General features: G+C 40.8%; 5 protein-coding genes across 5 annotated transcripts; 4 read left to right on the forward strand and 1 right to left on the reverse strand.

Moving 5' to 3' along the window:
- Positions 1-2,008: 2,008 nt before the first annotated feature.
- Positions 2,009-3,377, reverse strand: LOC129777120 (protein BCCIP homolog). The gene is made up of 3 exons (XM_055783196.1): positions 3,119-3,377; positions 2,928-3,054; positions 2,009-2,699 (listed from the first exon to the last, which is right to left on the reverse strand). Exons 1-3 carry the CDS (start codon positions 3,227-3,229, stop codon positions 2,047-2,049), a joined length of 891 nt encoding a protein of 296 aa, XP_055639171.1. The 5' UTR covers positions 3,230-3,377; the 3' UTR covers positions 2,009-2,046.
- Positions 3,378-8,209: 4,832 nt separating this feature from the next.
- Positions 8,210-8,944, forward strand: LOC129782125 (uncharacterized protein K02A2.6-like). The gene has a single exon (XM_055789533.1). It carries the CDS (start codon positions 8,210-8,212, stop codon positions 8,942-8,944), a length of 735 nt encoding a protein of 244 aa, XP_055645508.1.
- A 1,312-nt stretch (positions 8,945-10,256) lies between these two features.
- LOC129782153 (uncharacterized protein K02A2.6-like) lies at positions 10,257-11,096 on the forward strand. Its single transcript, XM_055789534.1, has one exon. It carries the CDS (start codon positions 10,257-10,259, stop codon positions 11,094-11,096), a length of 840 nt encoding a protein of 279 aa, XP_055645509.1.
- Positions 11,097-13,365: 2,269 nt separating this feature from the next.
- On the forward strand, positions 13,366-13,806 carry LOC129761743 (COX assembly mitochondrial protein 2 homolog). Its single transcript, XM_055759490.1, has 2 exons — positions 13,366-13,565; positions 13,630-13,806. The coding sequence occupies exons 1-2, from the start codon at positions 13,485-13,487 to the stop codon at positions 13,804-13,806; spliced, it is 258 nt and encodes an 85-aa protein (XP_055615465.1). The 5' UTR covers positions 13,366-13,484.
- Positions 13,807-13,815: 9 nt separating this feature from the next.
- LOC129761742 (protein Abitram) lies at positions 13,816-14,440 on the forward strand. The gene has a single exon (XM_055759489.1). It carries the CDS (start codon positions 13,816-13,818, stop codon positions 14,371-14,373), a length of 558 nt encoding a protein of 185 aa, XP_055615464.1. The 3' UTR covers positions 14,374-14,440.
- Positions 14,441-14,509: the final 69 nt, after the last annotated feature.

Here is a 14,509-nt window from a genome sequence, read left to right on the forward strand (position 1 = left end):
CTCTATCCGAACCTTGCTCGCTCATCGTACGTAGCTTGTAACAACAGATACAAACGGCTTAACAAACATTGTTCAATTCCTACTTGCATAGAATCCAACAGAATCTCACACTCAACCCTCGAAAATTTTGGTCTTACATCGACGAACAACGGAAGGAGATAGATCTTCCTGTGACAATTAACTTGGGCAGAAAAGAAGCTTCTCTCTCATCGATTGGTACCTCTTCAGGGACCAATTTTTCAGCAAATGAAATGCTTGATCCACAACAGGTGTCTCAAGCGGCAGCCAACGTACCACTTCGCCCAGCCATCGAACCACATCCACAGATCTCGCTTAACAGTATTGAATCCAGTTGCGTTCGTTTAAAATGTTCAACAAATCCGGGTCCAGATGGTATACCATTTATTGTTTTTAAAAATATGTAGCTCTGCAATTTCCCAACCTTTGGCAACTATTTTCAACCGCTCTGTCGTCAGGCACATTCCCGAGTATGTGGAAGAAATTTGTCATTTTCCCAGTGTTTAAAAAGATGATAAACGAGAAATTTCCAACTATAGAGGAATCGCTGCTTTGTGTGCCACGTCAAAGCTATTTGAGCTCACTGTTTTGGACTTTCGCATGCATAACTACCTAAGCTACGTGTCTGAAACTCAGTATGGATTTATGCCCAAAAGATCCACTTGCACCAATCTCCTCACCTACACATCCTACATCATTAAAACCATTGAAGATTGCCAACAGGTCGATGCTATCTACACAGATTTTTCGGCTGCCTTCGATAAACTGAATCATGAAATCTTGATAGTCAAACTCGAACGTCTCGGTTGTTCTAGCACTCTACTCGGCTGGCTCAATTCCTATCTAGTTGGTCGCTCAATGTCTGTCAAGATCGGTGACACTATATCGGAGCCATTCTCAGGCACATCGGGTGTTACACAGAGCAGCCACATCGGACCTTTCCTATTTTTACTGTACCTGCATGATGTGAACCTTTTACTGGAACGTTTCAAGCTCTCATACGCCGACGACTATAAACTTTACTGCGTAATAACCTGTCCAGAAGACGCACATTTCCTTCAACGTGAACTTAATAATTTTTCCGAATGGTGCTCAACTAATCGGATGAGTCTGAATGCCGACAAATGCTCTGTCATTTCATTTGCTCGTAAACGCTCCCCATATTACTTCAATTATACCATCGACAATACGTCTCACAAACGTGAAACCATCGTTAAAGATTTAGGTATTCTCCCAGACTCACGCCTAACCTTCAAAGATCACGTAGGTTATGTAACCACTAAAGCCTCAAGAAGTCTTGGCTTCATCTTTCGCGCTGCACTTTATTGCTTGTTGGTTCGATCCTCCCTGGAGTATGCAGCAGTTGTATGGGCACCACACTACCAAAACGGTATACAACAAGTAGACGCAATTCAACGCAAATTTATCCGCTTTGCTCTTAGACGATTGCCTTGGAACGATCCTTTTAATCTCCCAAGATATGAGGATCGCTGTCAGCTAATTGATCTAGATCTTCTTATGAACCGAAGAAATGTTGTTGAAGAAATCTCACATCGACTGCTTTGCTTCACTGGACATGTTAAATTTCGATATTCGGTCGCACGATTTCCTACGAATTCCGACATTCCGCACCAACTACGGCCACAATGAGCCAATTAGTAGTATGTGTCGTGTGTTGACCCGTTGTTATTGTGTTTTCGATTTTCATTTGTCCCGCTCTGCTAATAAAAGTAGGTTCCGTGAAGTGCTTCGTTAATTTAGTTTAGTTTAGTATATTGTGTTCCGTTGGTTTAGACTAGGTTATCATTAAGTAGAATAAGATATATTGATGTTAGATGTAAGTTGTATCATTAGGATTATATAATCTGTTGATGCTTCATATATAAAAAAAATAGTTCAATAAAGGTAACATCTTAATAATAAAAAAGTTACATAACTTTCAAATCAAAATCTGCTCTAGTTGATTTCCTTTTTAAATAAATGTGAGTCATTTTGATACAGAAGTCACATATACTTTATTTCCCCTCATCAATTATTGACCGCACTTGCGACCAAACTCTTGATTGTATTGACAGTTTCCTGGAATTTGTTTGCGTCGATCAGCAGAACCTTCCTGAACGGCTGCAGTTCATCGTCATCCTCCAACCAATTTCCGGCCAGTGCCGTAGTGGTTTCCTTCTGTACCGAGTAATCAAAACTTGCCACCGAATCCTTAATAAAGTACTCTTCCTCGTCATTGGAGTACAAAACTTCGGCCGGTTTTCCGCCGCCAGCAGCTTTCTGGTAGTACTTTACAAACATCAGATAGTAATCAAATTTGTATGGCATTCCCTTCGCCCTCGCACGGTCCATCTCCACCAGCAGATTCTCAAACATCGGCACGCACACAGCGGCAGGAATGTTCACAAAACGTTCGTTAAGCAGTAGAGCTGTGGTTTTCGAGCCATTTTGCAGTGCGTCGCGGAAGGTTTGTATGACCGAATCAGTGGCATATTTTTCCGCCTTATCAAACACTATTTTTTGTAACTGCTTGACGCAGTTTTGGTCCTGCTTGTTGGTGATGTTGACGGCTGTCGTCACACCGAAAACAACCTGACAAGGATCATCCATATCATCGTCCTCGTCGTCTTCATCATCATCATTGTAAGCCTGTTTGAGAACGCTGCCAACATAGTTTTGTCCTGCAATAATAAGTTCCTAATTTAATATGCATTGCGCACTACATTCAATTTCCAGAACCAGAAACTCGATCTAACAAAAAATAATTATAAACCTCTGCCGTTATTCGCAAAACAGCGGAACTGTACTATTTCAACACCCCTTTAAATTGAAAAGAGATTGCATATCGATCGAATCCCACAGAACAATGAAACGGGGAAAAGGTACACTTAGCATCACTCCTATCTCACCGATAATTAACCCCGCTAACTCGTTGAGATCGATGTGAGCTTTCACGAAAAGCTGTCCAAGCATCTGTTTGATCCCATCTATGTCGGCATCAATTGGATTACGACCCTCGAAATCGACGGTGATTCCCTAAAAAAAATATAACATTTTCACAATTTTAAGCCGAAACTCCATTGCTTTGAAGCTTCGATACCTCGTCACCCTTATAAATATCCGGGTTTTCGTCATCACTGGAATCATCACCACTTTCCATCCGTTCGGTTTCATCTTCCTCGTGTTTTACTTTTTTGCTGGTCATTTTCATTTCACTCTAAAATCTTGTTTTCAACTTAAACTGTTATTGTTAAAGCCGGTAGGAAAACGTGTTAGCGAGAAATGAAGAAATGCACATTGAGCAAAATGTTGAAATGCGGCTGATGTCAACCTAGCTGTTGTTTGTTTTCTTTTCTTTACCCATCATTCGCGTGACTCCAATTTGGTGCTATCGGTGCTATCAGCTACTCAGTGAACGTGATCCAGACCAAGATAAACACATATAGCCCTATTCTCTATTCCGACGGATTTCCATTTCGTTCGAAATCGTTATTTCGTTCGAGTTATAATTTCGCTTTACCTATTTCGAACGTTTTACCCATTTTATGTTCAAAGAGAAACCTATGTTGTTTTTGTTTATTTGTCAATAAATCTGGAAAATGCCGAAGGGAAAAGTGCTCACACGACTGTGTACCAAAATTGTACAAAAATGTCAAAATAATGATAATCTTTATATAGATACACAGTTGCATGTTAACCCTTTGTGGTCGTATTCAATTTGGACAAGGGTGACATACTGTTCGGACTTTTTTTACTTTAATGAGCTGTGATACTTAATTTGTGAGATTATGACAGATAAACAAGATTTTTTCAATTCGTTGTGAACTTTAGATGTGTATCTACTAAGTAATGTATTTTAAAATGTTGTTTTCATATAAAACAAAATATATTCTATAACCTTCGTTCGTGTGCTATTTTTCAAAACAGTTCCTCAACATGCAATTTGGGTTTTACACTGAAGCACAAAGGCTCAAAGCAGACCTTCACGGAAGGTTAGTTTTCCTTTTGCATTATTTTTTCCAAAAATGTACACTTTCGCGAGGCATTGAAATTCGAGCAATTTTTAAAACTTTGATACATTTCGTGTCACTTTACAAAATTAACAGCAAATTTCGCACGAACTACAACAAATTTACAATTCGTAGACAATCTTTAGTTGTCAATCAATTCAAACAACGTATTCTGCCAAGATACGGCATGTGGAAATTTGAATCTTGCTTTACGCTGCTCGTTTAAGCTCGATAAAATTCTCATTCTGCCTGTTTTTTATCCCACCTGTTTATTTTATTAGGCTCATTTAGCAATTCTCCTGTAACAGAGACGAATTTATTCGTGTACATTTTTATCTAAAGATGATTTTTGTTGTATATTACACTGTAGCCATTTTCTAAGGCGTAAGAGTATTCCTATTCTATCGCTACACATGTCGCCTTTTTCGGCGTAAGAATATTATTATTGTTCGAATGTTCACAGTCGGATTGTTCACAGCGAGACTGTTGATATGAGGTTTCCATTGTTATGTTATTAATACAGTAATTTACATTTAATGCGACATGCCGAGGTACCACTCAGTGTCGCATTGGAGGCTTTTTCGACCTGTAATTGGACATTGTCGATGAGAGTGTCACAGTGTCGACTTTTAATGTGAGTTCATAATTTGGGCCCCGAACTCGATGTTTACAAAAATGTCCAATAGAGGTGAAAATGTCCAATAGAGGTGAAAATGTCCAATTGGACGTGTCGCATTACAGGTCTGTCCAATTAGCTAAATGTCGCGTGAAATGTAATTTACTGTAGCGCCAATTGCGATGCAGCAGACCGTAATGTGAGCGATAACACACAAATATGTGCAGTTTAGGACCCTGAGTTATAAGCTCATGATCATTCGCTTAGTAGTGGACACGCAACCAACTAGGCGACGAAGACCTCCCATACTGCCTGTTAGCTGCATATTTTCTTCGTACGACCAATCATGGGGTTTTAACTGGTAAATAAGCAAAGTAGTCCAGAATCTGAAAGCTCCAGTCCAATAAACCATGTAAAGGACTTCCGACTTTTATGAAATGGTGCTTTATTCTGTAGCAAATGATTCAGGAACAGGGATGCAAAATTTCTAAAGAACATGCTGAAATCGGAAAGTAAATTTTGTCAGAGCAAAATATCTCCTCCGACACTCTTCACTTCTTTCTATCACGGTGCCTATAACACTTTGGTTGCTGGTTCACCATCACGTTTGTTTTGATATAGGGCCTGATTCTCGAATACACTTCACGGTGGAAACGAAATAAACGGCACGCCATTGAACTACGTTTTACGAGTTAGTGAAATGTCGAAGATAATAATGAGTTTGCAGACAGAATGAGCACTTTTCAAATAAAAAATCATTAGTGAAAATTAACTTCTCCGTATCAAACTGGTATTCAATGTAAGCGGAAAACTTTGTTTTCTTCATGTGATATAATCATCTCATACAAAAATTTCATCTGAAAATAATTTCATATTATAATGATAGATTTACTGGGAAACTAATCTCATATCCAGATGTCGACACCGTACCGTTGTCATCGCGAAAACGTTTCATTCCGTCTCCACCGTGAAGTGTATTCGTAGTGTATTCGAGAATCAGGCCCATAGTCTTCGTTCCATCGACAGAAATATCAGTTCATTCTCGATGTCACTGAATGTTCATGCCGCAAATATCACCTGTCATTACGTTTTGGTGAAATTTTCGTTTGTCATAAATCCATAAACCCAGTACTCGATTATGCCGTTGCCCATCGAAGTGTGTGCAATAAGCGGCACGAAAATGGGTCCGGGCTAAAAACAAACCAGGAAAACATACACACGAACACGCGTATAAACGTCTGATGCAGTGCCAGTGGGATGATATTTCTCTGAATGTAATTTTGTTTTCTTCCACTATCAGTTGATCGTAGATGCGTATGAATATTTCGGATGTTCATTCTCAATGAGACAGTGAGACGAATGAGTGTGGGAAATAATGCAAAAACTAAATGTTCAACGTGACGGAGCAGCCGTTGCATGCAATTTAGTTCGTTTCATTTGTCATGAGCTGCGGGGCAATGGTGATCGAATTCAATGTTGTCTCAATATCTTCCGCTGTCAATAAAATGAAAATGGGATTTTTCCACCCTGCTTCCTTTAGCTTCTGACTTCTTATTCGTGTGAGTGGAAAAATCATTTGATACAGTACTTTTTGAGAAGGTTCTTCCCAAAATTTATTTCCTAAATGTCTAAATGTCCCTAAATGACATGCTTCCATTTTCCCATACATAAGATCTACCCATTTGTATGCTTACCAGAGATGCCAGGATTTTTTTTCAGATGCCTTTACATGTTACGAAAAAATGTCTTCAAATGTCTCCACAAACAAAGGAAACTAAAAAATTTAATTTTGAACAATGTTTGATAGACTATTTCATGTAATTGCTAGGCATGTTCCAATGTTATTTAGCACGTTCCATCAACACTTTGACGGCCATGGTGTTTTGGCCAAAAAGATTGTAAAAACCTAGAGAGTCCAATGGTTGATTCTTATACTAGATGGTGCCAGGAACTCTTCTTCTTCCTCTTCTTCTTCTTCTTCTTAAATAACACTTACGTTTCTAGAGGAACTTCGCCAGGAACCCATCTAGCATAAATTTCATCCTCATCTGCAATATAAGGATAAATACTGCCCGTGTGTAGTACTGCACACGTGGCCCCAACTCAACGTAAACGAGTAAAATGTCGATAAAAATCATTATAAAACAATTCATTTTTTCGAAATTACATTTTTATAACATTAATTCAAACTCGTGAAATGTCTTCTATTAAAACAATCCAAACATATAAACTTTTCGGAGCATTTCGTACAGTGATAAATTATATAATACAAGCAGTGATGCCAAACTATGAGATCGATGTGTCCTACTATGTATTGAGGCCAGTATAAAACGAAAAACAAATTAGCTGTAGCGCACACGTTTGGAACTCTGGAAGATTTTGCGTGTGCAGTGCTTCACTCATGGTCCCAGCGGAATAATTTTTGAGTGCAGTGAGGTTTTGAAATTTATTTCAATAATATGAACAAAGGATACATTGCGCAACTGCGAACTAAATGTTATAAGTTTAGAAATGATAATTGACTTCCTAAACCGTTGATTGAGCGAATATCGTCCCAAATCCACAAAACGTAACCACGAAAAGTATTGTATTAGACTTCAGTTTCGCGCAGACAGTAGAAAAATTGAAAGGACTGTTTGGCGCGAAAGAGTCTTTTATCAGTCGTCGATATCGATGTCTCCAAGTTTCGAAAAATCCGACGGAGGATCACATTGCCTTTGCATGCCGTGTCAACAAATCCTGTGTTCAGTTTGAGCTAGGAAAGCTCACCGAAGAAGAGTTCAAGTGTTTAATATACGTCTGTGGACTCAAATCTGAAACTGACGCCGAGTTGCGGACCCGACTTCTTTCCAAAATTGAAGAACGTGACAACGTCACCCTTGAACAGTTATCAGAGGAAAACCAGCGGTTGGTCAACCTCCGACATGATAATGCAATGATCGAGTCTGCTTCTCACTTTGATCAGATGAATGCAGTGAAGCAGAAATTCGACGGGCGACGTTCCAGGAAACGAGAAAATCTGGCAATCAGAACCGACACCGGTGACAGAAAAAGCAAACCTAAATCACCGTGTTGGTATTGTGGCTCGTTCCATTATGCTCGCGAATGTACCTATAGAAGCCATAAGTGTTCCGATTGCGGACAGATCGGACACCGGGAAGGACATTGTACCAGCGCAAAGAAGTCGCGTGGATCTGCAAAGAAACGGAGGAAGTTCTCGGTAACCAGCAAAGTGGTTGTAGTAAAAGCATGCAGTGTGGAGAAAAGAAGGAAATTTGTTCCTGTTTTATTCCCCGGAGGTGAAATAAGGTTACAGCTTGATACAGCCTCGGATATAACAGTCATTAGCAAGAAGAATTGGTAGACGATTGGAAGTCCAGTGTTAGCCCCAGCTACAGTGAAAGCGAAAACCGCTTCGGGAAATGTTTTGCCTCTTGTAGGCGAATTTAGTTGCAACGTTAGCATTGCAAAGAAAACCCACAAAGCAGTGATTCGTGTGACTGAAAAACATTTGCAACTTCTTGGATCTGATTTAGTAGACAGTTTTGATCTCGGATCCGTGCCGATGGACACATTCTGTTGTCAGGTATCCAGTGCACCCGTGTCTACCAATTCCCTGAAGAAAATATTTCCGAAGGTGTTCAGTGAAGAACTTGGTTTATGCCATAAGATTAAAGTGAAGTTGAACCTAAAAGAACAGTGTAACCCAGTTTTCTGTCCGAAACGCCCAGTGGCGTATGCCATGCAGGATGCTGTGAATCAAGAGCTCGATCCTCTAGAGAATGTAAATATCATTTCACCGGTAGATTATTCGGAGTGGGCCGCTCCGATAGTTGTGGTACGCAAGGCTAATGGTTCGATCCGGATCTGCGGAGACTATTCGACGGGTCTAAATGCCGCCTTACAGCCTCATCAATACCCGCTTCCCCGTCCGGAGGACATTTTCGCAAAGCTCGCAAACTGTAAAGTATTCAGCCAGATTGATCTCTCCGACGCATTCCTGAAAGTAGAAGTTGATGAAGCAAGTCGTGGTATGCTAACAATAAATACGCATCGTGGGTTGTTTCAATACAATCGCCTTCCACCGGGCGTGAAGATTGCTCCAGGAGCATTTCAACAATTGATCGATACTATGCTCGCCGGTCTCGAGGGGACGTCCGGTTATATGGACGACGTCGTAGTCGGTGGAAAAAGCGATCAGGAGCATGATTCTAATCTGAAAGCAGTTCTACAGCGCATCGAAGACTTTGGGTTCACGATTCGATCGGAGAAATGTTCATTCCGCAAACGTCAGATCTAGTATCTGGGCCATGTTATCGATCATCAAGGGCTGCGTCCAGATGCAGCAAAAATCGAAGCGATCGCAAAACTATCGCCTCCCATTGACGTTTCAGGAGTCCGTTCCTTCCTAGGCGCAATAAATTTTTATGCGAAGTATGTGCCGAATATGCGGATGTTGCGTTATCCACTTGACAACCTACTCAAATCGGATGCAAAGTTCGAGTGGAACAAGGAGTGTCAACAAGCATTCGAAAACTTCAAGAGAATTCTCTCTTCAGATCTGCTTCTCACCCACTATAATCCGAAGTTAGACATCATCGTGGCGGCTGATGCTTCATCCATTGGTCTAGGAGCAACGATTAGCCATCGATTTCCTGATGGATCAATAAAAGTGGTACAACATGCTTCAAGAGCACTCACCAAGGCGGAGCAGAACTACAGTCAAGTAGACCGTGAGGGTCTGGCCATAATATTCGCCGTCACCAAGTTCCATAAAATGCTGTTTGGTCGGCGCTTCCGTCTACAAACTGACCACGCTCCACTACTTCGAATTTTTGGATCCAAGAAGGGCATTCCCGTCTATACTGCTAACAGATTGCAACGGTTCGCTTTGACTTTACTACTGTACGACTTCGAGATTGAGTATGTGGCGACAACAAAATTCGGTAACGCCGATATCTTGTCACGTCTCATCGATCAGCATGCGAAGCCAGAGGAAGACTATGTGATTGCCAGCATCCGTTTAGAGAATGATATCAGGTCTGTAGCATCATGTACAGTTAACGCTCTTCCTCTCAGTTTTAGAGTCGTCGCTCAGGGTACACAGTCCGATCCACTCCTACGCAAGGTATTCCGGTATGTGAGAGATGGTTGGCCGCAAACGCAACTCATCGAGCCGGAACTGAAGCGATTCCAAGCCAGGCAGGACTCGCTCAGTCTAGTGGACGGTTGTATTCTGTTTGGAGAACGACTCGTGGTCCTCTCGCAATATCGGAAGCAGTGCCTAAAACAACTACACCTTGGGCACCCTGGAATCCATAGGATGAAAGCACTCTCAAGAAGCTATGTGTACTGGCCTTCGATGGACGAACAAGTGAAGGACTTCGTCGAGACTTGTCAGCATTGTGCGTCAGTAGCACGATCTCCTCCGCAATCGGATCCTGTTCCATGGCCCAGAGCATCTGGTCCGTGGCAACGCCGGTCCAGTCGAAGGTGAATATTATCTCGTCGCCGTCGACAGCTTCTCCAAGTGGCCTGAGGTGGTTCAAACTCGACGGATCACTTCCCACGCTACCATCAGCATTCTCCGTGGACTATTCGCTCGTCTTGGGATGCCCACAACCCTGGTATCGGACAATGGAACCCAGATCACCAGCGCTGAGTTCGCAAACTTCTGCATGGCAAATGGAATAGAACATGTAACTACTGCACCGTTCCATCCACAGTCGAACGGGCAAGCCGAACGATTTGTGGACACGTTCAAACGCACCGTTAAAAAAATTCGAGAGGGGACAAAAGCTATCGATGAAGCCTTGGACATTTTTCTGCTTACGTACCGGAGCACGCCAAACCGCTCCCTACAGGATAACAAATCGCCAGCCGAGGTCATGTTCAATCGTCAAATCAGAACGTGCCTCGAGTTGCTTCGTCCACCAACAGTTCATAAGCCGGAATCAACTACAAAACCTGATAAACAGCCGAGGTTTTATAGCAAAGACGATCCAGTTTACGCCAAGGTCTTCACTAGAAACAGTTGGAAATGGGTACCTGGCATCGTATCAGAACGACTGGGAGACGTCATGTATAACGTATGGTTAGAAGGCGATCGACTGCAGCGCTCACACATCAATCAGCTACGAGGTCGAACCGTGACTGATTCAGTACCAGATCAGTTGGCAAATCCAGGGAGCAATTGCGATTCAAAGCTACCCTTGGATGTTTTACTTGAAGCCTGGAACTTACCAGAACCAGGTTCGACTACACAAGGTTCATTTCCCACTCCTGCAACACCACCATCTCAGCAAGCATCCTTATCAGGCAGAACATTGCAACCTTCTATTTCGCAACAAGTCCTGTGTCTAGTCCTTTGTCGTCTGGCCAGTCCCCATCAACGTCAACATCATCAGCTTCAACCGAATTTGAATCAGCAGTTGAGGCAGATCCGGTGGTAACAGTTCCTCGGCGATCTTCTAGGAATAGAAGGACGCCGAAGTGGTTCAACCCGTATCACATTTATTAAAAAGGGGAGATGTTGGAGACAACTGTATTCTGTTGGAGTGGCTCCACCTATGAGCGGCTCCCTACGACGCTGGGCTCTCGAGTGACAGTTGCCTGCTACTCCGACGATGCTGTAAGGCGCATAGATGTGTGTGATGACAGTTGTCATATTGTCTAGACACTTCCGTTTCAATCGTTAATTGTAAGGTCTGCCAATGTAATACCATGTGTTCTTTTACAACAATAAATTATATTTTAATGTGTTAATGGCGCGTCAGTATTCCCAATGAAAGACCATTGTATTTACAACTTGACACAACAAATACAAAAATATGTAACCGGGAAACCTTCGATTTGTAAAGTGGTCGTGAGATAAAGCGAGTGAATTATTACTAAAGACAATAATAAATAAGTGACACTATTAAAAAACAAACGAATGACACTGAGAAAAAAGCTTTACTTCTTTTGACGATATTTTGGGCCAATAGTAGGAACTTCATGAAAATAATATTCCCAAAACAATCAACATACACTATCATACTGAAATGTCTTCACATATTTTATAATGTCTTCAAAATATCTTCACAATAAGTCAAATGTTTTCTAAATAAAGACATACCTTCAAACCTGGCCTCTCTGGTTGTAAGTGACATGACGATGATGTTGTATGTGAATCGCACTTTATCCAATAATCTGAACTTAGTCCATTTTGTTGACAGGTTTTGACGTTTTGTTCGGATTTATGTCAGACCAAGGAGTGTATATATAACTAAAGGTGTGAAAGGTGTGAAGGTGTCAATAAGTGCACGAGGTGGCAATAAGAGTATTGAAAAGTTGAAATAGAGGCGAATGAACTGAAAAGTTTGAACCCTCTTAAAGCCAAAAAGAAGAAGAAGAAGAAGAAAAGTTGAAAGGTAAGTCTTTTACGGTTAAAGCTAGGTTTGTATTATACTCTATCTTATTTTGTGTTTCAGCTCAAGAAAACAAATCGACTCTCGGTGTTGTCTCGGTTTCTCGCGTTTTGCGGTCAAATCCCTTTCCGCAGTCTTCTGTATATTTATACCGTTTCCCCTCGCGCACTTATTGACGAAATGGTCGAACCTTTAATTATATATACACACCTTGGGATATACACCCTTAGAAAAATCCTCGGTCGAAAACTACTAAATACATTTGGTAATGCAAAATTAGTAGAATGTACAAATTTTTTGTACATATTGTCAACAAACCCGCATCCCTACCAGAGATTAGTATATTTTACTCGATAACATTAGTAAGCTTGGATATTGTCATATCTGAAAACTGGTGAGAAAAGCGCGTATTAACCATTTTCATTGTTCCCATAAGGCAATACGGAGGTAAAATAAGGATATAATTCTGATACTTGCATTTTCGGGAGAAAATGTAGCCGATATTGGGCTTCCGAATCATGGTTCTGCTTGACATATGTGTTTATTAGTACGGTCGAAAATGACTATAGATTGGTAGTATTTACCAAAAAATTCGTTATATTTACTAATTATTTCTCTCAGTGCAAGAAGTATATTCTGAGCAAGACGCTTAGAAGTATATCCTAAGGTGAGCCAATATGTTAGAATCACTGCGTCCGTCTTGAATGTAAACGGAATTGTTTGTGAACAAAAAACCAATACGCTGCAGTCAATGCAGCGAATGCAGCAATTCAGACGTGTTCGACCTCTCTCTTCCACGCTTTCTTTCGATCTGTTTTTGCGTACCGCTCCCCTAACTGACTTAGTGACAAGATGGACCCACCTAGTACCATAGAAAGTCTTGTTTCAGAATATTTATAGTGATGTCTAACTTTTTCATTTACTTGATTATCGATTAATCGTTGGGGCATTTTTCAATATTCGATTCATTCGAATAATTGTTTTCCAATATTCGATTGATCGAGCGAATATTTTTTTCTTGTAATAATCACGTATCACGTTGTCATTCTGGTCGCGTGGCCTATCGGGATGTCGCTGTTAGATGGTTGGATGAAAAATTGTTGGATAAAAAAATTATATAGTCTAAATAAAAAAATTGATAAACTAAAAATACATTAACCTTGGGAAAAATTTCTTCTTTCATTAATCGCGATTACAGTGGCAATTATTCGATGTATTCATATTTTGATTTTAAATTATTCGATGCAAAACTACTCGATTTTAATTTCAGATATTCAATTATTTGAATTAATCGAGCGATTAACCGACATCTCTATATATTTACTCTTCCATCATGTTTCCATCCGCAGAGAACGTTGTGTAACATTAGTTTATATTCTGTTAAATATATAACGTTGTCTCTGTGAAACAATAACGGCATTTGAACTAGTAATGCATACGGATCTGTCCCCTCATTTACACACTCCGGAATGTAATAGTCTCATTGATTTATTAAAAAAGTGTCACGACGAGGTAAACCTTTTACTTGTTAACTGAAGAATAACTATTTTCAACATTGCTATCACTTCGTTTTCAGAACAAATTTGCCAAATTTTTTGGCGCATGTAACACCTTCGACCAGCAAGTAGTCGTGTGTCTCAAAAAGGAGCGCCAGGAAAGAAGTCGACGGAATCGAGAGCAAGCTCGTGAGAAACACCTTCAAATACGGGAACGGATGCGACAGCTTGATGCGGAAGAGGCATCGAAAAACTAATCACTCAACATGACCGATTTGGAAAGCTATTACCTACAGGAAGAGCCGCAAATAATTTGCGGTGAAACAGTACCATCAATCGTGGAGGATTACGCCGTGAACTATCCTTCGATTGTGGATCGGTTCTTCACACGATACTATTATGTGTATCCCGGAAAGGAAGACGAGCCACATTTGGTGCTGTTCCATTCAAATAGGATCTGTCTGATTGGGCTGAAACCCGGGCATGTGGCTTTCAAACTTGGCATCGAATCGGTTTCGTTCGAGGTGGGTAGAATCGATCGCAGCCAGAATCATGTGAGTGGGAAGAAGAAAAGCGGAGGGATGATAGTACAGGCTGACTCGACGTTGGCTTTGATCACGTGTAAAGATGGTAGCGTCTATAAAGTTCGTGGCTGTGTACAGGGCAAACTGGTTGAGGTGAATCAGAATGTAACGCGGGATTTGGAACTGCTAGGAACTGAAGGAGAAGGATATATTGCTGTCGTTATGCCTAAACCAGAACAGTGTGAGACTATCAAAGGGAAACTGAGGACACATTTGGAGTCTGACACCTGCGGATATTAGTTGATTTTACGTTTCAGTTTTATCGTTGAACTTCAGATCAATCCAATAAATTGATTTTGTAAAGCAATTAGTAGAATTCACTCATTTCAAGATATCACAGAATTTCGTGCGCAATCAACACTTTCAGTTATCGTTA

Source organism: Toxorhynchites rutilus, chromosome 1 (genome assembly GCF_029784135.1).
Source record: "Toxorhynchites rutilus septentrionalis strain SRP chromosome 1, ASM2978413v1, whole genome shotgun sequence".
In the NCBI taxonomy this organism is placed as follows: Eukaryota; Metazoa; Arthropoda; class Insecta; order Diptera; family Culicidae; genus Toxorhynchites; species Toxorhynchites rutilus.

Excerpts from the sequence above, each read along its gene's own strand:
- LOC129777120 (XM_055783196.1), bottom strand. The coding sequence starts at position 3,229 with ATGAAAATGACCAGCAAAAAAGTAAAACACGAGGAAGATGAAACCGAA. Across the intron at positions 3,055-3,118 it reads ATATTTATAAGGGTGACGAG|GGAATCACCGTCGATTTCGA; the intron begins GTATCGAAGCTT and ends TATTTTTTTTAG. Across the intron at positions 2,700-2,927 it reads GTTAGCGGGGTTAATTATCG|GACAAAACTATGTTGGCAGC; the intron begins GTGAGATAGGAG and ends TTATTATTGCAG.
- LOC129782125 (XM_055789533.1), top strand. The coding sequence starts at position 8,210 with ATGGACACATTCTGTTGTCAGGTATCCAGTGCACCCGTGTCTACCAAT.
- LOC129782153 (XM_055789534.1), top strand. The coding sequence starts at position 10,257 with ATGCCCACAACCCTGGTATCGGACAATGGAACCCAGATCACCAGCGCT.
- LOC129761743 (XM_055759490.1), top strand. The coding sequence starts at position 13,485 with ATGCATACGGATCTGTCCCCTCATTTACACACTCCGGAATGTAATAGT. Across the intron at positions 13,566-13,629 it reads TAAAAAAGTGTCACGACGAG|AACAAATTTGCCAAATTTTT; the intron begins GTAAACCTTTTA and ends CTTCGTTTTCAG.
- LOC129761742 (XM_055759489.1), top strand. The coding sequence starts at position 13,816 with ATGACCGATTTGGAAAGCTATTACCTACAGGAAGAGCCGCAAATAATT.